Source organism: Falco rusticolus, chromosome 7, assembly GCF_015220075.1.
Source record: "Falco rusticolus isolate bFalRus1 chromosome 7, bFalRus1.pri, whole genome shotgun sequence".
Taxonomy (NCBI): domain Eukaryota; kingdom Metazoa; phylum Chordata; class Aves; order Falconiformes; family Falconidae; genus Falco; species Falco rusticolus.
In genome coordinates, this window is record NC_051193.1 from 20,972,344 (window position 1) to 20,997,711 (window position 25,368).

The window sequence follows — 25,368 nt, forward strand, 5'->3', positions numbered from 1 at the left end:
GAAGGGCGGGAACAGGCGGGCGGCCCTCTGGGGCGCGCGCAGGGCCCGTGCGGAAGGGCGGGAGCGCTGAGCCCCGCCCCCCCCCCCCCAAATCTCCTCAGGGGCAGCGCGCGCCGCGATTTCCCGCCCGCCCTCTCCTCACAGACCGTCCTGAGGAAACGCGGATTTCTCCTGCCACAGTCTGTTCCCAAAAGTGACCCCAGGGCTTCTTACTTGAGACAGGCAGGGCCAGGTCATGGAGCACGGTGACTCCACGTCCTGCTACAAGCAGAGCCGACACTAGACTGAATTTGCTCTTCTAAACATCACCCAGCAGGCCACCTGCCCCGGCCCCTGCTGCACTGCTCAGGTGGATATCTGGCTGCTGCTTTTGCATCGCTAAGTTCCTGTCAATAACCATTAGCCATTAACAAAAAAGATATTCCGTCAATAAAAGCCAATATACTAAAATAGATGGCTCTTTGGTATTCTGTACACCATAGTGCTCTGAGAAGAACTACTTGTGCTCCTAGGCAGAGCCGTTAAACCAATTACCCCCTCCGCACCCAACTCCTCCATCTGTGACACAGGGAGAGGGATGCTTATGTGGTTAATAGTGTGCAAGCTTACATTTTTCTCCTCTCCCTTTCCCTCCCCCCAGAAAAGAGTTTTTTGTGAGGAGTGCACTGGGTAATGTACTTGCCATATCCAGCAGTGTATCTGGCCTTTCAGATGAACAAAACAATCATTCAGCATGTTGTTTTCTTAAGCTTCAAGAAGCTGGAAGAAAGATTTGTGAACTTCTGTGGTTTACCCATGTCTTTTTTCCCACCTTCTCACATTAAAGCTAGCCACTTGACATGGATCCAACAGCTTTTCACTGGTTATAATGCCAAGGGATTAATTTGGTTGTCTTTGTAGTACCAAAAAAAAAAAACTTCAGGTAATTTTTATTGTCAGTAAACACTCTCACCTCAATTTATAAATTAAAGGTGTCCAGTGGAGGATTAGCATTATACAAAGAATATCTGAAGCAGTTCCACAGCACCAGGCTACATTTAAGTGACGTTAAGTGATGACTGCAGTCACACAGATCTTTACAACATTGCTTTAAATAGGATGAGAAGATGAAATAACTGACTTGAAAAAGTGTGTCACTGCAATTTTGTTTGACATTTTAAGATGAACTTGGTTGTAAAATGCTGATTTTTAAAATGCCATGGTGATTTCACAGCAAACGTTACAGGGTACACTCCCCACCCCCCCAAACTACTGCCAAAAAAAGCTCTCAAACATAAATACCAAACATATTATTGGGCATTTGTTTGTTCAAAAAGAGCAAAGTAATAGGATTGCTGGTCCCAGTGGGAAACTTTCCATCTTGTGTAAACAGACATTTGCTACAACAGAGGTTAAAGCTTTATGCTAACCTGACAGTAACACAGAACATTTGAAAATGCTTTCAGCAGCAAATTCAACATTAAATGCCAAACGTCTAATACATTCTTTTAGAACAAACAAAACTTCTCTGGTGACTCAGGATGAGAACTCAAGTCTCCCAGCACAGAGGAGGGCATCTAACCACTGCTGCCTAGTCTGCTTTTGCTTGTTGGAGCTCTTTCATTTACTTTAAATTAATACATATTAGCCCCAAATGGTAAACTACTACCAGTGGTTCATTTGGGGGATTGGGATATGTTCAAGTTTCTGGACTAAATCAGGCAGAGTGGGGTCAGTGTGTTTCTGACTGGCAAGGTGCTGCCATTTTCCCTTGGAAAATGGAGGAAAAAAAGGTGCACCTGCATGGAGAGAAAAAACCCCTCATACTTCTCTGTTCTAAGGAATTGCATCAAAACCATACCCATCTATGAAATGGATGTCTCTAAGACAACCTAAATAATTTCTTTCTCAAAGAACCTTCTGAGCACCTACAGAAAGCAAGATGTTTAGGCAGTGGAAGGAACCCCAGCCTGAAATAGTGAAAGACTGTTAAAAGAGGGATCTTCTCTCATTTTGCAAACATACCTGTCAAGAAAGATACATAATTACAGGTTACTTACAGATTCGTTAACAGTAATTTTTATCCCCTTCACTCTGTAAATATGTTGAACTTCTTCAGCTGTTTCTTAGAAATATGAAGTAGTGGTTGTACACACTATTTAAATAAGTGTTTCATCTATTATTGACAGACACTGCCCTGACAGAAAATGTTACAGATGGAGACAGAGACAAGTATTTAGATCGGGGGGGCGGGGGGACGGGGGACGGGACGGGACGGGCACGGGACACGACACTTCAAACCTGTTCCATGGTAACTCTTCAACTCTTTTAGCAAAGGCAAAATAATTTTTATTTTAATGTTACTTGTTGCAATCTATGCTCTTCCTGATCAGACCTGAGGACAAGGAATCTAAGCATTTTTCCACATTTGAAGGAGCTTGCCCGTAGAATATGAAGGCCTCGATTGAAACCAGCACACCAGAAAAGCTGCTTGGTGGCACACTAAGAGGAACAGCAGACACCTACCTACACAGCCCTCCCCATTCAAAGAGATCACTGATTGGTATGAAAATGAATGTTCTGGCATTATTATCTGGAGGTGTAAACAATCTGTGAACTTCCACATCCCATTTTCTTGATTCAACGAAAATTTTCAGTTTCTGTTGATGTTATTACTCATAATTTATCTCCGATCATGTGGTTCCATAAACAAAGGCGTATCTTGTGCAAATTTGCTTTCAAATGACCCTCTTCTTTTAGAAGTGACTTAATTCCTTCTGAAAGAATGAGACTACTCCCAAATTCTGAAGGTGAACTAAGACAAAAAGAATCTTACAAAGGAATGTTCTCAGCATTTCCCCTTCCAAAGACATTAGAGATTTGAGTCAGATTTATGAGTGCAGTGACATGCCAAAGCAGTGATACAGAAAAGAAAAAAGGAAAAAAAAATTATGTCTCCTTATCTTTACAATACGTCATACAATAAATTAAAAAATCACTCAACTGTAACACAGAACTTTGTATTCCAAAGATCTCAAAGTATCTTAGAAACAAGATAGCGAGCATATTAGGCAACAGGGCACAAAGAAAGGATGTAACTTGCCAAGGTTAGTTGCAGAACTGAAAAAAGAATAAACTTTAAATAGGGAAGGACAAACTTTAGCCCAGAGTATAGCACAGAATATAGGGCCACCTCCAAAAAAACAGGTTAAACCCCATATGAACTTCACCAGTAAAATCTTGGAGCTATCCAAATTGGAAATATAGCCATATCGGAAATGTTAGTGTTAACTTTGTCTAGTGAGAGGATGAAAACCTACTTCTGACACTTCTGTCTATAATCAATTGTTAACTAACAATCTGACCTTTAAATAAACCACCAGTTGTTTAAGGACGAACTATGCTGCAAATTGCCATTTATCTTTCAAGATATGCACAGGAAGAAGGTGAAACTACAATTCTGAAATCTAATAACAGATATTTTTTAAAACTCACCTGGCTTTAATGTGTATTTTATTTCCAGGTGGTTTTCACTTTATTTTTACAAGAACAACTTGATGTGAGCTGAAACTGGCATAATATGTATTTACACAGTGGGTCCATGAACAGCTCATCTTAACTGTAGTTAGTCTGTTGCTTCTTGCTTTGCATGTCTTTCATACTCCATATGATCATCTCTGAATTGTCCTATAATAAAGAGATGGGTCAACTGAAATAAATTCAGAGGAAACTAGGTAATAAATTCTGAACAAACCAGAAGGAAACATGACCTATAGGAAGAAAATACCAGTAAAGTATTTGCAGTCATGAGTAAAATCGATTCAGGGAATGGGGTTAGGGTGTCCTTTTTCTTCAGACTGTAACAGCAATTAATGAAACATTAACTAGACTCTAGTGAACTATTTTCTACTTCCTTGAATAGTGCAGGCTCTTTTAGCACAAGGTGAAAGCCAAATTATTCATATGTCTGTGACTTACTACCTACTAAGCCAAAATGGCTAATTTATTAATTAATTTATCTTTGTAAATTTATCTTTGGCCAAAGCTATTTTCCTAATCACCCTTTAAGTTACAGTGAAGGAAAAGTCCGTATCTCCCAATAAAGTCTTATTAAGGTTAAAATGCTTTTTACCATGTTCCTACTTTTCCTACACCCCCACCCCCACTCCAGAACTTTTAGAGTACAGAAAAGCAAACCAAGTCACTAGTATCTTAACTGAGATACTATCTCCTAAGCTGCTGAGATCCAAAAAGATCTGTGTTTTGAGTAACATTTACCTCATTGTAACTAGTCATTGTGTAAAAAGTATGTAATGCTGCTGATTAAATTGTGTTCTGGGAATTCATCATAAATTCTTCCTGGTCTGCTCTTGCCTTTAATTTCTGTCTCTCTGATAACATGTAAAGTCAGGTACTGAGGTATTGACATCCCTGACTCAGCAAACAGCTTACTTCAGATAACGGCTGTTTTGTGCACTGAAGGAATCCACAAAACCGTTTTTCTTGGAAGCCATATTTAAACAAAGGCCGTCACCCACAGCTACTTCTGTATTGGTGTTTATTCATTCCTTTTCTTCACTATCTTTCAGCTAATTTCCTTTCTACATAGAAACATCCATTCCAGGTCAAGGTGCAAAGGTATCTTTTACTTCGCTACTGATAGGCAGGAGAAACTGTGACCTTTCTGAAGAAAATCAACAAAAAAACAAATAAATGAACGAGTCCATAAAACTACAGGTAAGGAAGACAGAACTATATAGGCAGCAGTGAGTATGCTGATGCTGTAGCAGGTGAGATGGCTTGTCTTCTGCTGTGTATTAAAATAGCTTCGTATAACAAAAGTGCAGTTAACACTTCTAGGTGTAATTCAACAAATCTTCCAAAACCACAAAGCATATTAATCATATGAACATGGAGCGATTAGCTGAAATTCAAAGAGAAAAAATACAAGTGGCAAGAAAGTTATGGAGACTAAAGCGATAAAAAGCAGAAATAATATTGGCACCAGATCCCCTTACCTTGTCTTTGCTCCCCTCTCCTTCAGTGAATGGAAGCAGCCTCCACAGAAGCAGCAGATACGGGTCCTGGACAAACACCACCCCAGAAACATGGTTAGAGCTCAAAAGAATGTGTGCTGCCAAGGCAGTGTCAGAGCCTGTGCTGGCAGCTGTGAGCTTTGCAGGAATTAATTCCTCCAGAAGCATAGGCAAGCTTCTCTTCTGTGGTGAGCAGGCAGCAGACTTCATCGCATAGGCGTAGTCCCTGAGGCATCACTACAGCAATTCTAGACATCAAAAATGTTATTCGCAGGAATTAGTTACACCTCATTGTACCTCAAGAGCTGTCTCCAAAAGGGATGGCAGAGTTCACAGGGTAAATACCTTATGCTGAATGGGTTGTTTAAGAAAAAAAGGATCATTCAGAAACAACAACAACAAAAGAGAGAAACTAGAGCTAAGCTAGGGACGGAGAATATTTCCAAACAAAATACAGGAAAAAGCCAGATAAAGTTGGAACTGCATACCTGTGTGAGGTTTAGTTTAGAAACCATAAAGCAACCCACATTCATGTTGTTTCTTCACATACACAAAACCAACACTAACTTCTGCAGTTTTCAACAGTATATTCATTGAACAAATAAACACTAAAGAAGCTGTACCTGCAGCTTCTGCACCATAACATAACCATACACAGAACAAGGCTGCCAAATGCTCTTCTGTTGCTTAGCTCAGCTTGCCCTTTGGCTCTCAAGGACAACAGACCACAAGAGCAAAGATTAGCACTGATAACAAAACTTCATTCTTTTCTTTGTGTGCCCAGGTAAACTCAGTATTCTGTACGCATCCACATTTGAATTCCATGTCTTAGAAACATCCCACAGATGCAAAAATTTCCGATACCTGCATTGCCTAACACTGCACTGTCATGAAGGAGACAGAAGATGCACATGTAAGCTAGTTTTAGGAACAATAAGTAGACAAACATAGAACAAAATATTTATTTTGTAAATTAAATACAGAGTACACAGAAAACACAAATGATTCCACCATGAGAGTGGAAAACAAGTGGTTTGAAAAACAACAGCTTGATGCATTTATCATAATCAATCAAAGCTAGCTTATGTTACCAGAAAATTTTAAACAGTGATAAGAAAACATTAACTAGATGTGAAAAAAAGCTGCTAATACCACCAATAAATAGCCAGGCAGCAGCAATACAAAACGTTCAGGGTACATGTTTGTCTTCCCTTCTGTTTTTATTTTTGTTTGGTAACTTCTCTCTTCCTGTTGTGTGTGAAAGCCCTTCCCAGCCTTGTGGCTGGAGGTAGGCATGTCTAGATAACAGAAGCACGTTATGACTGCCCACTTGTTCCTACTCATGTGTTCACTGTTTCACCTAAAACATTCCCTTACTCCCCATTTGTGCATGCTTTCCAGCCTTTCACAGACTAAATTACACAGATTCCCCCAGCACACAGTCCCTCTATTATCACTGTGCCCGAGAACAGATTGCTTCTTGCCCCAAACCATCCCAGTTGCTAAAAAATCTTTAAAGTATGTTGTGGATTTCTTTTAGGACTACATTGTTATTAACAAAAATGAAAAATCTTGGAATAGGTCAGAAGCATGCACAACGTGCTGTATTTTTCATCTGTGTCACTTTTTGCTGCTCACTTAACTCAGGCTAAACAACAAGCTAACATCAGTGTCACTTAAGCATTTGCAGTAAATGCAGAAAGACTCAGGCACAGAGCATTTAAATTCTTCTCAGAATGTCCATCTCCTTTTCAAATGCTTCCTTACAAGGCAAGGCAATACTCAAATCTGTTTTCACACTGAATAGGAACCACCAGAGAAGGAGAGTATGCAATACAAAGTATTACTGTTATGCACCAGCACAGGGAGTATCCCATCACCTTCTCTTTCCAAAGGACCAAGTCTAGCGCTTCAATGGGACTGTAACTTCTTTTTTCAATCAAGTCAGTAAAGTTGTCCTGAATTATAGGTGAACATAATCATTTCTGGTTCCTGCTCACACTGACTTGAATTTCACTGATTGCTAAGTAGCAGACATCTTTGTTAGCAGAATTATTTCTCCTTTCATTTGTAATTTCTCTTGGAATATATTTTCATTACATTATTTTCTTTTTTAGTTAAATATTTATTTTCCTTTTAATTAACAGCTAAGATAGCACGAGTGCAAGAGTAGCAGTGTGCAACTGTTGGAAACACAAAGAGAAGCCTGGTAGAAGAGTATCAATGAAATGTAAACATAAATCCATTCCACACAATAATATCACATCATCAGTACAATTGTACTTCTCTGTTATATTTATTTTTAATGGAAAATGCTATAGTAAATATGCTAATGCACACTTAATTGGAACAAAATGTGTAACTCTTTTTATTAGGAGGGAGTCCAGTGGCTACAGAGAACTGGAGATTGAGAAGTTTCTGTCCAGAGACAGGAAGATACTGCAAAGAGTTGGAGGTAGAAACAGAAAACTTTTATAAGGGCTGAAATTCAGTTTACATGATTATTAGACAACAAAAAAATGTTTAAACCTAAAAGATTGAGTATGATGTAGACGAAGAGAAAACCACAGTATCAATATACATTTGCATCCTTTAAGATAATGACCTCAACAGACTTAAGTGTGCTGCTCAAATCAGAGCAATGGTCTGTTCTGGTTTCAAAAATGGTAAGTCACCAATCTTCAGTTTGCAGCAATGGACGTTTAGCATAGACATGAAACAAAAAAATTAGTGGTAAACGTAATACTTGGAACAGTCTAGCAAGCAAGTTTGTGAACTCCTTTCTCACTTGAAGTGAGGGAAGCAGAAGTTAACTAAACCCCAAATATATATCATGTGCAAATGTAGGGTTTAGGGAACTGTAATGTATCAGTATGGAAAGGTATTAGAAGAGATACTAAAGCTTTATTATTTTAATTGAGTGGGCCAGTGACATGTAGAGAAAAGTTTCAAAATGTAACTTATGCTCTAGTTTCAGCATGTGTAGCTGATAAAACAAAGATTTTGACTGATCTGAAATGAGTTATGCCCTGGCTACTATTCTGTAAGGTTTCCAGTTTCTAGTGGTCTGTAAGTAGCCTGTTGTCAAAAATAGATGAATTTGACACTGTCAAGGCAGCTAGCATTCCTATGACCGCACTGGAACAGTCAGACAACTGAGCTGTCAGTACATTATATTCATACCTCTAGTAAAGAAACTATTTTCAGGGTTCCTTGAGTGGAGTTATTTGGTGGAATGTTTAAGTCTAAAAAGAACAAAGTTATCCGTTTGGTATCTCAAAATTCATAGCTTGACTCTTTCAGAGAAATCCTGTTGGCCACGTGTCCCATTAAATGTATTCCACATAAATAGAAAAAAAACATTTTGAAAAGCATTAAAACAAGCAGCACTAACATTGGTTGAGATTATAGTGCAATGTTAGGAGACTCACTTTCATTATTTCATGGAATCCTTGAATCATTTATGTTGGAAAAGACCTTTGAGCTCATCAAGTCCAACCATTAACCCAGGACTGCTCAGTCCATCACTAAACCGTGTCCCTAAGCACCGCATCTACGCATTTTTTTAAACACTTCCAGGGATGGTGGTCCCACCACCTCCCTGGGCAGCCTGTGCCAGTGCTTCACCACCCTTTCAGGGAAGAAACTTTTCCTAATATCTAATCTAAACCTCCCCTGGTGTAATTTGAGACCATTTCTTCCTGTCCTGTCGCTTGTTACCTGGGAGAAGAGACCGACCCCCACCTGCTACAGCCTCCTTTTAGGTAGTTGTAGAGAACAATAAGGTCCCCCTGAACCCCCTTTTCTCCAAGCTAAACAATCCCAGTTCCATCAGCTGCTCCTCATAAAACCCTTCCCCAGCTCTCTGTTGCCCTTCTCTGGTCACGCTCCCACACCCCTATGTCCCTCTTGCAGCGAGGGGCCCAAAACCAAAGTGTTCAAGGTGCAGCCTCACCACTGCTGGGTACAGGGGGGCAGTCACTTCCCTGGTCCTGCTGGCCATGGTATTTCAGATATGAGCCAGGATGCTGTTGGCCTCCTTGACGACCTGGGCACACTGGGGGCTCATGTTCAGCCGTCAGCCCCCCAGGACCTTTCCAGTTTCCCAGCCCCCTGCCCCAGCCCGCAGCTGCCTGGGGTCGCTGTGCCCCACGGGCAGGGCCCGGCAGTGGCGGAACCTCACACAACTGGCCTCGGCCCATAGGCCCGGCCTGCCCAGGCCCCTCTGCAGAGCCTCCTGCCCCCCAGCAGATCAACACTCCCCCCACCTTTCTGTAATTTGTAAACTTACTGAGGGTGCACTTGATCCCCCTGTCCAGATCGTCAATAAGATATTAAACAGGATTGGCCCCAGTACTGAGCCCTGCAGAACACGTTGGGCCCCGTTGCCAGCAGGATGTAACTCCATTGACTATCACTCTTTGGGCTCGGACATCCAGCCAGCTTTTTAGCCAGGGTAAAGTACACCCATCCAAACCATGAGCAGCCAGTTTCTCCAGAATGCTGTGGGAGATGGTATCAAAGGCTTTACTAAGGGTCCTGGCAGACACCATCCTTCCAGCCTTTCTTGTAGGTGGGCATCACACTGGCTAACTGCCAGTCTTCTGGGACCTCCCCAGCCGGCCAGGGATGCTGAGGAAAAGTGGCTTGGCAAGCTCCTCCGCCAGCTCCCTCGGTAGCCTCAGATGGATCCCATCCAGCTCGACAGACTTGTGTGCATCTAAGTGGAGCAGCAGGTCAGCAACTGTTTCCTCCTGGAATGTGGAGACTTCATTCTGCACCTCCTCGTCCCAGTCTTCCCGAGCTCAGGAGGCTGAGTACCCTGAGAATAACTGGTCTTACTATTAAAGACTGAGGCAAAGAAGGCATTAAGTATCTCAGCCTTTTCCTCATCCTTTGTGGCAACGTTCCCTCCTGCACCCAATTTCAATTTGATTCGCTGTGCAGTAACTTTAATACTTGAGTTAATCTATTAAGAGCAGAGTGTACCAAATGGACAAACACAGAGAGTGATGCAGTAACAAAGGGTACCAAGTGGACAAATTATACATAGATAGAAAGATGCAGTAACAAACAAGAGAAGTACAGTGGCCAGCATGAGCTGCTAAGCTTCTGTTGATGTCCTTCCCCATCATTCTGAAACAGCCATTGCTTGCAATACTAATCAGTGCAAACATACTCAGAACCCTGTGACTGAAAACCCGTTGCATTTGCAACATTAAACATGCTTAGACAACACTGGGAGAATATATATTAATTATTGTTTTTAAACAAAGTTTTCCAATGATCACTCATTCACAAGTTTTTAAATAAAAGTTTATTACAGAAATTATTTTGAACAAAAAAGGCAACAGCATCTGTTGTAATTAAAAAAAAATAATAACAAAAAAATTAACATTGTATTCATGCCCTATAAGGTGAACTGAAGAAATGCTACAGGTATTTCTTCCGCTGTCATTCTGTGATGCTTTCTAGTATGGACTAACTCACACTTGCATCACAAGAATTAAGTATGAACACAGTCCTTTCCCATGCTTCCGTCCAGAAAGTGCCGCATATTAACAGAAAATATTGCAGACAAACCACGGTTCTATTCATTCTGCAGTATTGGAACCAGTGTCTAGGGAAAAAAAAGAAAAAAAAAAGAAAAGTGTGAGGAATACATACTCCCACTACAGCTGAGTATAAATTAAAGAGAACCAATACCATTCTCCAATACCTCCCCCAAGCTCAAAAGCACTCCTCACGCATTTTAAAACATGTTCTCTATCTACCCAGTTCCCTCTACTGCTACTGAAACAGAGCAAAGTCTTAAAAAGATTAGTCAGGATGAGTTTGGTACAATGCCCTGGGTGACGCTCTGTTCTGCTGATGATGTTAAAGGAATGAACTCTGAACAATTAGGTAGTCATAAACAAAGATAAGGCGGGCATCTGAAGGAGATGAGAAGACCATGACTCAGGAGACCGTTGAACACAAGAAAGTTGATGAGTTCAAGCCAGGAAGAAGACTGAGCGACCCCCAGGAGTGAGGCTGAAGAACGGAACAACCACCCAAAAATCCCCCCAAAAGATGATTCTAGAAGGCTCCACCTCAAGCTCTGCCTAAATCCCACCTATTATGAACATGATGATTAGATGTCCAAATTAAATGAATATGTATGTAAAGATGTTGCAACCTCTCACAAAAACCGTATAAATTACCTGACTTTTCACTGAAAACTTTGGAGCTAGTTTGCCTGGTGTGAACCGGCTAGCTGCCCAACACTGCACAAAATAAATACCTTTGCTGCTTAAAGACAAAATTAGTCTCTCAGCAGTTACTCTGTGCCGTTTTGGCATCATTTTTGTGAGCCAGGCAGGAGATTCTCCGCCAGTGCTGGAATCCAGGGTCCTGGGGACCCTCAGGGGCCCCCGACTGGATCTTCAGTCACCAAGACTCCCCTACCCCTCGGCTTCTCACACAGGTGGACAAGGACTTCTGCTCAACATAAAAGGTATTTATATTTGTTCTTTGGTTTAACCTTGGTTGAATTTAGCCCTTAAGATGAAGACAGGATGCTGTCCTCGCAGGGTTATGAAAAGGGACGCCTTCTGAAAGGGGTAGCAGCCCCTATCTGGTGTGTTATGTATTTTTGGGAAAGTAAAACTTCCTTTTGGTTGCCATAAGATTTGGGAAGGTAAAACATTAAGTTTCCTTTCAGTTTTCTTCTTGTCTTGTTAGGAATTCCTGGAATGTAACAACTGAAGTAGCGCTCTGTGTTTTGTTTGTTCTATGTGCTGTCTTGTTTTATGTTCAAGATTGGAGTTAAGGTTCTTTTATGGGAAGTAATTCTGAGCGAGTGGCTGAGAACTTACCACGCCGTTTAGGACCCAAAATTAGAATTTGCCCTTTTTGCAACTGTTCATTATATATGAGCTCTGTGCAACAATTGTAGTAAATATGTATTAGGACCAAGAGGAACACAGGAGACAGGACTGAATTGAACAGTGAATTTGTATTGTATCAGATGTGGGGCCAGTCAAAGCTTAGAAGAGACCCAGTGGGGAGATTCTATTGTCGCTCCACCCATAGGTATGTGTTCTAAGAATTCACTCAGATGGCTATGGAATGTGAACTTTGCGGTCCACAGCGACATCTTGTGACTGTGTGGTAACGCAAACTGGTCTTGTAAATTTTATAATCCCTGGAGCTGTATGTTGTAAGTGCACGGTCCCTCGTACATGCTAACACCCTGTGTGACTGAGGACGAGCCCAGAGTGCGATGGGTGTGAGAGACGCAGCTCAACTGCAAAGCGGGTGAGGAGTCCCAATCTGTGTGTCCGTGTTCCCCGCGAGGGGGCCAGCCAGACATGGATGAAGCGATTGATAATTCAATATATGAAGTGGTGGAATAGATTGAGAAATATTTTGAGACAAGAACCAGAGTTTTATAAGAAACCCACTCAGCTGGAGGATACTGCCTGGAGCCTAGCACAATTAGAATTAGAGCAGGAGATACAATAGCGAGAATTGCTTGTAGAATTAAGAGGGTATATTGCATAAATTTTAAAACATTTAAGATGGAAGGGATATGAACCACTAGTAATTGAGAACTTTAGTAACTGGGAACCTATGTGGGCTCATGATCCTTATATAGGGATGGTATGTTACCGATGCTCGGAGTATTTGATAATTTGATTTAATCTGAGGAACAAGAGGGGGGAGACTATAGACAAAATATTAGAATTAACATCGTTTGGGAAAAAGCATGAACTAGCCTCTGCACTTGGTGTCGTAGGTGCTGTCTGTATACTCGAGCAAAAGGTGGCAAGTGTCTAAGATACATTATCTCCCCCCAAAAAAGACCAAGAAATAAGGCTAAATAGAGGTGTTGAGTTGTGGTGTATGCTCTGAGGTAAGTACGGTGCCGCCAGTAGTAACATACATTGTAGATAGATATACCAGACTCATTAGGGTGATGTGGAGCAGACCCAGCAAAGAAATAAATACCAGAACACCCCTGGGATGTATTTTGAAGCATTGGAAAGAATTAGGTGGAACTCCCAGAGGAAATCTGAACAAAAAGACATTTATAAAATACTGTCAGAATTGGTGGCCTCTGTATACATTAGGTGATGGTGAAAAATGGCTGCCCAAAGGAAGTCTTAATTACAACATAATTTTACAGCTTACACTGTTTCTCCATAAAGAACAGAAGGGGGATGAGGTAATGTACGCAGATATGTTTTTCACCGTAAGAAATAAACTCGATTGGCAGTAGAATTGTGGAATAAATATCCCACCACAAGACCCTTTGTTTTGGCACTAGAAAAAAGTCAGAAAAATCATGAACCAAAAAAGTGCTGCTGTGATGCTTTAGTATCGGACAGCAGTGTCTTAAGCTAGGAAAAAGAGAAAGTGATGAGGAAAGCATCACTGATTCTCAAGAGCTTCAGTCAGCTTATTATGGGAGGAGACCTGACCCAGCTAGGCAGGATAGCCTGCAGGGATCTGGACTAGATGCCAGAAGCCCAGAGAAAAAGATTCTGAGAGTATAGCAGAGTGCTTAGAGAACCCAGATGAAGGGGTAAGTAGTACCCACTACACTCGTAGTCGAACTGTGGGACAGAAAGCTAAAAGCAAAACTGGGGTTAAAGCTAAAGCTAAAACCAATGCCAGACATGTGGTTGCTCCCTCATGAGAAGTGGTAGCACCCACAGGTAACCCAGCAAAGGTAAAACCACCTTTTTCATAAGTGATCTGGACAGCTGGAGGGAAGAAGCTAAAAACTTTAAGGAAGATCCAAGTAAAGTAGCTAAGAGATTTAAACTAATTGTGAAAAACCAGGATATCGACTGGCAAGATGTGGACCTAATGTTATCAGAGCCAACAGAGACAGAAAAAGAACTTGTAATAAAAACTGCAAGGAGTCATGTGCAGGGACAAATTGCAACTGGTACCTTACAACATACCATTGATGAACATTTCCCATTAGTGAATCCCAACTGGGATCCAAATAATCCAGACCAGTATAGATTACTGGTTAGGTACAGATTGTTAGTGCAATTGGGATTGGAAAGTGCCATACCCAAGGCAGTAAACTGGGCTGCCCTGTACAATGGGAAGCAAGGGTGAGATGAGACCCCAACTGCATTCTTAGACAGGCTTAGAGCAGCCATGAGAAAATACACCACCCTGGATCCACCCTCAGATGCAGGTAAGCAGCAGTCAGTGGGTTTGTTAATAGGACAAAGCAACCCTGATATTAGAAAAAGATTGCAGAAAATCAAAGAACTCGATAATAGGGATTTAAAGACATTAATGGCAGAAGCTTGGAGAGTGTACAACAACAGAGACAAAAAGGAAGATAGGAAATTGGCGAGGGTTGTGGTAGCTGCTATAACTCAAAATTTGAACTTTCCACGACCAAGAAGTCAAGGTCAGGCAACACGAGGCCAGACCACATGAGGGAAAGGAAGCTTTCCCTCCCAGCACGCAAGAATAGGACAAAACCAGTGTTCCTATTGCCTACAAACAGGTCACTGGAAGCAAGACTGTCCTAAACTGGCAAATCATCGCTATCATTGAACTATCATCGCTCATCAGAATAGTGAATGAGGGGGACCAGTGAGTCATTCCCTAGCAGACCCACTAGTTAAAATTGAGCTAGGAGAAGGTGAAAAAGAATTAGACTTTCTGATCAACACTGGAGCCACATTTTTGGTTTTATATCAAGAACTACTGCCTAAAAGTGATGAATTTGTTCAAGTCATGGGAGCAACAGGCCAAGCAGAAAAGGCTTTCTTTCTGAAATCCCTCAAATACAAAGTTGGGAAACAAATGGGAATTCATAAATTTTTATACCTGCCGAATTCCCCAACACCTCTGTTGGGTAGAGATTTGTTGGAAAACCTGGGAGCTGTGATAAAATTTGAAAAAGGTAAACTTGAATTTCAGGTAAATGAAGAAAAATTAATAGTAGCCCTGAGTTTAGTCATGAGCTCCGTAAAGCCAGAGCAAGACAATCAAAATATCAGTCAAATTTTAAATCAAGTGTATCCCTTAGTATGGGCTACCGACGTACACAGTAAGTCAAAACAGGCAACACCTGCTCAGATAGAATTATTATCAGGAGCAAAGCCAGTAGTCAGGAAACAATATCCATTGAGGTTAGAAGACAGAAAAGGAATTGAACCAATAATTGAAAACTTTTTGAAATTGGGGCTTTTAACACCCCAATTCTCCCAGTCAAGAAACCAAACGGAACTTATAAACTAGTTCAAGATTTAAGGGCAATAAACGAGATAATTAAAACCTTACACCCCGTGGTAGCAAACCCCTATACACTTTCAACAAAATTAAGAGATAATTTGATTTGGTTCACAGTGTTAGATTTAAAAGATGCCTTCTTCTGTCTACCCCTAGCTTAGGAAAGTCAGAAGATTTTTGTTGAATGGGAAACTGTCAATAGAGGGAGAAAGATGCAACTTTCTGGACGGTTTTACCACGGGGATTCAAAAATAGTCCCACTTTGTTTGGTAACCAACTAGTCAAGGAGCTGGAACAACAGCAGCAGCCGCCGGGAGATGGCATTCTTCTCCAATATGTAGATGACTTATTAATAGCGACTGAGTGTGCAGTGGACAATCTCTCTTTTAAACTTCTTGGGTTTAAACGGTTATAGAGTCTCCCAACAGAAAGCACGGTTGGTGCAAGAAAAAGCGGTATACCTGGGATATGAAGTCTCCGGCGGACAACGTTCCCTGGGAACGGCAAGGAAGGAAGCTATGTGCCAGACACCCAGACCTGAAATGGTGAGAGATCTACGAGCCTTCCTAGGAATGACAGGTTGGTGTTGTTTACAGATGTATCAGTATGGACTACTTGCAAAGCCTTTATATGATCTACTGAAAATAACCAAAAATCGCATAATTTGGACCCCCGAGACAGACTAAGCCTTCAAACGACTGAAACGAGAACTCATGATAGCTCCAGCACTGGGTTTACCTGACGTGACGAAGCCCTTTTGGTTATTCTCGCATGAACGTCAAGGAGTGGCTTTAGGGGTCCTGGCTCAGCAATTAGGGCCATACAGAAGAGCTGTGGCATACTTCTCCAAGCAGTTGGATGAAGTAAGAGAAGGATGGCCTGCCTGCCTGAGAGCAGTGCCTGCAGTGGTAGTGGATACAGAAGAAGCCAGGAAACTTACAATGGGACAGAAAATGACTGTGTTGGTGTCCCACACTGTATCAGCAGTACTGGAACAAAATGGTAACTGTTAGTTGTCACCTTTCTGGTTCCTGAAATACCAGGCGATCCTAGCTGAATCAGATGATGTAACCATTCAGGTAACTAACACTGCCAATCCAGCTTCATTCCTAGAAGGAAGAATTTCAGTTAAACCTGTCGTCCATGACTGCTTGGAGACCATCGAGGCAGTGTACTCCAGCCGCCCAGACCTCAAAGAAGAGCCGTTCCAGGATGCAGACAACTGGTTCTCGGATGGCAGCAGCTTTGTAAAGCAAGGTGTAAGGACAGATGGCTCTGCAGTCACCACCATGGAACAGGTAATCGAATCAAATCCTTTGCCTGCTGGGACTTCAGCCCAGAAAGCAGAACTGATAGCTCTCACCCGAGCTCTTGAACTGGCAAGCGGAACGCGAATAAATCTATGGACTGATTCTAAACATGCCTTTGCTATCATCCATGCCCATGGAGCGATCTGGGAAGAACAAGGGCTACTGACTGCCCAAGGAAAAGCCATAAAGCATGCAGAGGAGATCCTACAATTGTTCAAGCCGTCCAACTCCCAGCACGGGTGGCTATAATGCATTGTAGGGGACCCCTGAAGGGTAACAGCGTTCTAGAAATAGGTAACAGAAAAGCTGATGTAGAAGCTAAATTAGCTGCTGCAAGAAGCAAAGAATTATCAGTAGCAGCTCTAGTGCCAGAAAAACTAGACACAGATTTTCAGCCAGAATATCAAGAGACAGACTATAAGTGGATACATGAAAATGAAGATAAGCAATTGGACAATGGGTGGGGTCAACTGAAAATGGGACAGTTAGTATTGCCAGAAGAACTAGTATGGCAATGTGCAAAAGCAGAACACGACAAGGCTTACTGGGGCTTAGACCCACTTTATCAGCATTTAAGAGTCAGAGTAGCAGGACCGAACCTATTTACCACAATAAACAGGTCACATCTCAATGTGAGGTTTGTCTGAAAAATAACCCAAATACTGGAACCAAAATACAACAAGGGGCAATAAACAAAGGGCAATTCCCAGGTGAAATTTGGCAAATTGATTTCTCCGAACTCCCAAGAAAAGGGGGGTACCACTATCTCTTGGTTTTAACTGATACATTTTCTGGATGGTCTGAAGCTTTTCCATGCAGAACAAATAAGTCGAGAGAAGTGGTTAAAGTTCTGTTGAACGAAATCATACCACGATTTGGGGTGCCTAAGAGCATCTCTTCAGATATGGGCTCACACTTTTGTGCACAAGTCATGCAAGCAGTAAGTAAAGCATTAAAAATCAACTGACAATTGCATATACCCTACAGACCCTAAGCAAGTGGGCAAGTACAAAAGATGAACCATCTCACTAAACAACAAATTGCCAAAATATGCCAAGAAACAAACTTATATTGGTACCAAGCTTTACCTATTGCTTCAATCAGGCTGAGGGTCAAACCAAGATCAAAAGAAAAGCTGAGTCCATTTGAAATTTTGTATGACAGACACTATATGATGCAGGTTGTAAATAGCAAAGCTTTAGATCAAATAGGCAACCAGTAGGTGTACGATTATGTTATAACTGTAGGAAAACAAATAAAAATACTACAGCGGTGTTAGAATACCAACCTAAGGAAGCTGTCTATAAACGACATCCGTTTAGTCCTGGTGATTTGGTATATGTTAAGAATTTTTCAGGAAACCCTCTGCAAGAAAAGTGGGATGGACCCTTCCAGGTGTTGCTGACTACATTCAGAGCAGTATGGATAAAAGAGAGTGACTTGGATTTACTATTCCCGAGTCAAGAAAGCTCCCGAGAAACCATGGACCTCCGAAAAAGAAGTACCTGCTCTCAAGCCCTCCCAATGCTAATTTTTGGACTTTTGACAAGTATAACCTTATCTCAAGGCCCCACTCTAGAATGGCCATGGTCTGATGCGCAAATTGTCAAATCACTTCCATGGGTTGGTGCGCTGCTCTCAACTAGCCCAGGGCCTAACCCAGGTTTAGCCATTTATGTTTTACACAACAAGTCGTATACGCAACGAGACTGGAATAAGATCCAGGGTTCAGTAAATACCATAATAGGAAAAATGGAAGATGAGATCCAGACAGGGTGTAAAGGTGTTAACGTGTTACGGCAAGAGACAAATCAAGTCAAGCTAACAGTAACACCTATGAAGAACCGGTCACTTACATTTGGTCATATGGGAAACATTGACAATAATGTTTGGCTAAAAAAAGGAAGGACCAGTTTCCTGCCTGTGGGATAGCGTTAAAGAGGATCAAAGAAACCAAGACCAGTGCGAGCTTAAGCTATTGTTAGATCAATCAGTTTCAGTTATGTGCTTATGGGCTAGCAAAGACAGAGGTGCTTCTGAAACGTTTATCATTAAGCTTGAAGAAAGTCCTACTACTAAGCCACCTATTAAAACAACTGTCAAACCATTTATTGGGACAACTGACACACCTACAACTCCTTTTATGAGCTGTGAAAGTGTCCATAACTTTACCTTCATTGGACCTTATGTAATTAGGCACTCAAATGAGCAAAAGCTACTATTAGATCCCACATATTCGCTAAAGAGAGTTCAGATAAATTTCCAGGCAAATATATCTCGCATACAAAAAGGTTGCCAGCCTTACATACAACAAGGTCTTAAAGGATGGAAGGCCTGGCTAGCAACTAGGTCTCACCACACTAGAACTCAAAGAGATACAGCAGGATGGATTGGCCAGGATTGGGTGTATTAGATACCATAGACCAAGAAGTACTAGTCAACAGGCTCAGTGCTGTCCCTTCTGACCTGGGAAAGCTAAGTTCCCTTGAGATCATCTGTGCTCACATTAGCAGAAACCCAGTCATTGGCAGTTAATAGTTAACATTAGTAGCTAAACACACAGCCGAGGATTTCACCAAAATTACCGACTATACTGGGGGCATTAGCAAAAAGGTTGCACTTGCTATACAACATATCCAAATTCAGCAGTGGGTACAATCTGTAGCCGCAGGAATACTAAGGGAAGGAACATCAGGAATACTATCTCAAGAAATAAGGGAAATAATAGCCAAAACCAGCTTCACCACTCGATTTGAAAAAGATCACCAGGCTTGGTGGGAACTAGTAAACTTCACCTACAACCCACAACAAATTGAAGCATAGGTGCTCACAATTAGTGCAGCAAAAGAACAAAAAATCTTTCCTGTTTTGACACTGGCAGCCATACACCAGAAAGTCATTGTCAGACCCCGAGGCCATAATGTCTGGGCAAGTTATGATCGGACCAAAGGCAAGTGGCAGTCGGTTAGCATCGAGCATGCACCCCCACGGAACCGCTGGGATACATCTGTGAAAATGCAGTAGTAGAGAGTGAAGATCTGTGTTTAGATATCAAAAAGGCTACGTGTACTTTCGAAATGTTTCCACATACTAAAGCCGAGCCACAAGTATTTTATGTAGGAAATGGATGTGCATGTGTTGGAACTTCTTGTGTTAATGTTACTATCGATAATTGTCACAAAATGGCAAATGGTACTAATTTTTCTGTATATAATTTTACTACAATTGTAGGCTGCGATTTTGATTATGTTGTTCTTGTAACTACTAGACAGTTAACTGAAGCTGATTATACCCTGTATCATGATGTACCTACATTACAAATAGGCATGAACATTAGTCTCTTTAAAGCAATGCTCAGACACCCCGACATAGAAAAACTGGTCCAAGAAGTAAACAGAACATTCCAACGCATGCTTTGGCAGGTAAAGCATGACTCTGAAGATATAAAATCTATCTTAGTCGATGCAGAACAAGTAGGAGAACATTACTGGTGGGGCATCTTCGCAGGACATTCCCCTAAGGCAACATAAGTATTCCACTATTTAATACATCCCATACTCATCATGTTGGGAGTAATGATCCTGTTCTCCCTCTTGAATGTCTGTCTGTGGTATAAACTAAATGCCATAATTAAAAGAACACAAATAATATGGGCAATGATGCATGTCTACCAAAACCCTTTGTCTTTGGAGCTTGACAAAAGAATTCATAAGTCTTAAGAAAAAGGGGGAATGAAACAGAGCAAGGTCTTAAGAAGATTAGTCAGGATGAGTTTGGTACAGTGCTATGGGTGATGCTCTGTTTGTGTTGAGGTAAGACAAATACTTTTTTTTTTTTTTTCCTGCTGAAAAGTTAAAGGAATGTACTCTGAACAATTAGGTAGTCATAAACAAAGATAAGGTGGGCATCTGAAGGAGATGAGAAGACCATGACTCAGGAGACCGTTGAACACAAGAAAGTTGACGAGTTCAAGCCAGGAAGAAGACTGAGCGACCCCCAGGAGTGAGGCTGAAGAAAGGAACAACCACCCAAAAATCCCCCCAAAAGATGATTCTAGAAGGCTCCACCTCAAGCTCTGCCTAAATCCCACCTATTATGAACATGATGATTAGATGTCCAAATTAAATGAATATGTACGTAAAGATGTTGCAACCTCTCACAAAAACCGTATAAATTACCTGACTTTTCACTGAAAACTTTGGAGCTAGTTTGCCTGGTGTGAACCGGCTAGCTGCCCAACACTGCACAAAATAAATACCTTTGCTGCTTAAAGACAAAATTAGTCTCTCAGCAGTTACTCTGTGCCGTTTTGGCATCACTACCAATGTGATGCATGAACTGCTTGCGCCGTTTCACTTGTTAGCAACATTGAAAAGAGCCAGCACAAAACATCCAGGTCGTGCACGTACACATCATCTGCTATTAAGGCATTAAACATACAGGAAGCTTTGCTCTAACTTGCAGTGATACACCAACACCTCACTGCAGTCAGCCACAAGCACATCGAGCTAAACCACAAGATCTACTAAAGAGAAAGGGTTTTGTACATCCAGTAGCATCACCTCCTACAGAGCGTGGGATATAGTTTATTATGTGTTATGAAACAGATGCAAGAATGAGCATGATCCTCATAAACCAAAAGCAAGTCTCTGTTCTGAACTTTTGGCAGAAGCACCAATAAACACCAGGGCAACTTCCAGTATTACAACCACTATTGCTTTCTTGTTCTTAGCACTACGGAAAAAATACGTAACTTGGATACGGAAAAAAACAAGTCAGTGTTTACTGCATTCCTTCAGCAAGTCACCTTTTTGTGGGGAAAAAAAAAGCTGTAACACTAATAGCAACTTCAAGTCTCCCACTTCTTTAAGTCTTCCCTGCATACTTTTATCTAGAGTGAAAATGACTAATACTTGGAAAGTAAGGTTTCCTCTACTAGCTATAATAAACACACAAAAAATAAACAGAGCAAGATTATAGGCTTGGCTAATACCAGAAGTTGAGTAAACAAACTCTGTCAAATCTTTAGAACTACAATTTGAAGTGACTATTGTAATCATCCAGGATCAAGCAGCCATGAAGAACCTGTTCCAGAGGTCTAGGGTGTATTCAAATAAAGCCTTTTCATTCTCAGTTATTCCTTTTAGCGTAACGCCCCCAGGATGAAACAAGTGGCACCATTTTACACGTCTTTATTGATATTCTGCCACATCGATGGTTTTGAAAATTATAAACCAGCTTGCCACAGAAGTCACCGAATTACTTTTTCCAGCAAAGAATTTCAAGGAACACTGACAAAAGTAATCCAGTCAAACACATAAACTCCCATAAGCAGTGTACATACAGTGGGCCCGCTGAGCAACATATAAATCTTGTAACACAAATTGTCAATGCTAGCACTAGATTTTGATGTGCTTAGGTCCCCTACTATCAAATCCAGCAAACAATTGCTTAGACAGTTTTCTCAGACAATTGCTTGCTCAGACTGATGAAGCACTCCTTGAATTCAGTAAAACATGGCGCTGTTCTAACTAACAGGTTAACACTAGAAAAATCACCATACAGAAATTCAATTAAGATTACTTCCAACTTTCTAACTGCTTCAGTAGTACCCAAGTAGTTCTCAAGAACAGATCTACAATAGTCTCTACCACGTTCCTATTTCAGTGCTTAAGCGTTAGGGAAGCATCTAGCTGGCTTTTGTTTCATGTCTCATATGCAAGAGGGAGTGCTGAGCCCTACTTTTATCTGAATACAATCAATCTAACTTTAATCATACATTCGGTCAAAGCTTTCTATAAATGATCAAGTCTTGTGTCTCAGCTCATTTATATCATGTTCCATACTTACTTTTTCCATCACATGCTACAATTTTCACTTTATCCACTTTCACAAGTTCAGTGACCTCCCTAAATTCAACATCGTTCAGTACAAATGTCCATACGTTGTCACAGAACCTGTATGTATTCAGAGACCCCTTTAAAAAGACAAGAGACATTTTCTATAGCATACATCCCAAAAGTAACAGAAAATATTACGTTTACTACCTACATACCTTCTAGAACTAGCTTTGCCATAAAGCCAACTGTGAACCTGAGTGCGTACAAACTTGGCAATCAAGCAATTCTGAGGAAAACTGTAGTTTAAATGCCCTCCAGTGGCTGAAATTTTCAAGCCTGTCCAAGGGGAAGCTTCACGGGTACGCCAAGAAGTTTTGTAACTTTTCTGATGTGTATAAAGAACCATTATCAGAAAATATTTCTTAAAGCATAGGCCATAAGAAAAATCAGTTACAGCAGTGATCATAAGCTATGAATTCTGCCACTGTTCAAATAAAGTAATACTTTTCATTAAAAATCAAGACAAAACTGACCTATGTGACATAAAGCAGTATCGCTCATGTTTGATGTATTACGGAGGGCATTGATATGTAAAGCTTTTGGCCTTCACCTTCACGTATTTTACGCTGATACCCTTGAACTTGAGCTCCAAGTAACACTTTTTTAATTTATCCACTAAACACATTCTGAACAGTTTTCTATACTACGTTACAGACAAACAAGTTACATGTGTTAGACAAAAGAAGTTATGCCCTTTTTAACATATTTATATGGTTTAAAAATCTAAAATCTTAAGTTCTCACTTCATTAATGCATTCTGCACAGACTGTAGAAGTGTTAGGACGTAAGTTGACAGAACAACTTGGGTTTTTTTCTGAAAACAACAATCAGGTTCACATTTAGCAATCTGATACTAATTGAGGTGGCTGGCTGTGAAAAAAACCCACAAAAACAAAAGAAAAACTTATTTTTCTATGATATCTACAGAAAATAGCAACAAAATGACCCAGTGACTTGCATAAAGGTAGCTCTACAACTCTCTAGTCTCTCTTCGCATTATAGATGCGGCCTCATCTTACTTCTGCTAGGTACAACTAAGAGAAGCAAACATCTCCCTCCCCATCTGCAAGACGCTGAGGATGGCAGTGCTACCCTCAAAGCATTCCCCTCTTCCCCTTCCCCTGCTTTCACTCACCCACCCAATCTCTTTCTGATTTTTGCATTCCTTCAAAAGATCCCTGGCAGAATAAGAAGGTAACAAGCCTTACAACTGCATACAGAATATACATGTAAACAGTCACTATTTCAGAGTCAAAATGGAAGTTCCTAAGTTTTTGCTTAGAGCACACAGCTTTTAAAGACGTTCTGCATCGACGCTTAGTTACTGTACCTCATGAAGAACTTTTATGTGCTGTTATCTTACCCTGAAATTGACTCTGTTCCTGACTCGTTGTGCCAATGCCGAATTTATAGCTTTATCAAACTGAAGTAGCACCTGAAGGGCCAGCTGAGGAGTGATCTGCTGTGACTAAAGTAGTTTAAAAAAAAAAATAAATTTGAGTTGTTTCAAAGAAAACTCACAAATGCAGTAAAAATTGAAAATATCAAAACAAAGTTCATGGGAGGCAGATCTCTAGAACAACTTACAGAACTAGTATGTTCCTGTGCTTATTTTCTTTTTCTTGTTTTAACTCTGAGTGAAGAAACAGTGTGCTAATGTGACTTTTTGGTGCTACATGGATTTCTTCTGCGAAATATTCATTGGAAACAACCAGAAGAGCAGGAAATGGATTACAGTGTTCCAGGTCAATCTGGGTGTTCATTTGCTGGGCCATGCAACAGGGCATTACGCCACTTACGTAAAACTTTTTTTTGTTCTGAATGTGAAGAAAAAGGCTTCCCACATGAACGAGTACCGACAGCTTTTGATGCCAGCCAGCGTGCTGTCCAACCGCCAGCCACAAGCGCCCCATACAGCGACCGCCCTGCCCCGTTAGCACCCAGCACCGCACCCCACGCACCTGGATGAGCTCATCCAGGCTCTCCTGCAGGCTGTTCCCCAGCGTGGTGTTCCGGTACAGCTGGTAGGCCATGGCTCAGCGGGGCGGGCCGCACACCCGGGCAGCCACGGCTCGCTCTCGGGTTAAAAAAAAAAAAAAAAAAAAAATCATTTAAAAACATCAACCCACCGCAACACAGCCCCGAATGTACAACGCACAGCAGAGGCAAGAGGAACCCCCGCTGGGAGCGCTGAGCAGCGGCGGCCCGGCCCGGGGAGGCTGCAGGCCCGGCCGGCCCGCACCGAGATGCCCCCGCACCCGACGGCCGCGCCGCGCCGCCACGGGGCCGCCCGCCTTCACTCACCGCCCGCCCGCTCAGGGCCCCCGCCCGGCCCGGCCCGGCCGCCCGCCAAGCCCTTACGGGGATTACAGGCAAGAGCAGGGGGCCGAGCGGCCCGCCGCCCCCCGGGCCCATCGTCCCCCGCCAACCCGCGGGCAGGCGCCGGAGCCCGCCCGGGCAGCCCCAGCGCGCCCGGCCCCGGCCCCGCGCCTCACCCGCTCCCAGCGGCCGCACCAGGCAGGGCCCCCGCGGCCGCCCCCTGGCCCGGAAGCGGAACGGCGAGGGCGGTGCCTGCGCCCGCCTCGGCCCGGCCGCCGGCGCTGGAGGCGGGGCCGGCGGCAGCTCCCGGCGCGCAGCCACGGCGGAGGGCGGCCCGGCCCCGGGGGCAACGCTCACGCACCACCCAGGAGTTCCAGCGCCTCCCGCTGGTTTCGGTTCGCTTCCCCTACGCCGGTGACCGAAACCCACCCCCGCCTTCAGCCCCGAGCGCAGGCTGCAGAGCGGCCAGAGCCCCGGCAAGCCCCGGCTCCAACCCCCTCACCGCCTTGGAACCCCCCCCGCGAGCTTCACAGGTGGTGCTGCACACCCTAACAAAAGACTCATGTTTCAATC

The 25,368-nt window shown here is 42.3% G+C and overlaps 1 protein-coding gene across 2 annotated transcripts; it reads right to left on the reverse strand.

The window, feature by feature from the left end:
* Window positions 1–10,314: 10,314 nt before the first annotated feature.
* GTF2A2 (general transcription factor IIA subunit 2) lies at window positions 10,315–25,068 on the reverse strand. Of its 2 annotated transcripts, none has more exons than XM_037395243.1 (5): window positions 24,972–25,068; window positions 24,438–24,553; window positions 23,840–23,944; window positions 22,427–22,553; window positions 10,315–10,635 (listed from the first exon to the last, which is right to left on the reverse strand). In XM_037395243.1, exons 2-5 carry the CDS (start codon window positions 24,507–24,509, stop codon window positions 10,610–10,612), a joined length of 330 nt encoding a protein of 109 aa, XP_037251140.1. In that variant the 5' UTR covers window positions 24,510–24,553; window positions 24,972–25,068; the 3' UTR covers window positions 10,315–10,609. The 2 variants fall into 2 exon arrangements, with proteins under 2 accessions (XP_037251140.1, XP_037251141.1); XM_037395244.1 differs by lacking the exon at window positions 24,972–25,068 and adding an exon at window positions 24,838–24,857.
* Window positions 25,069–25,368: the final 300 nt, after the last annotated feature.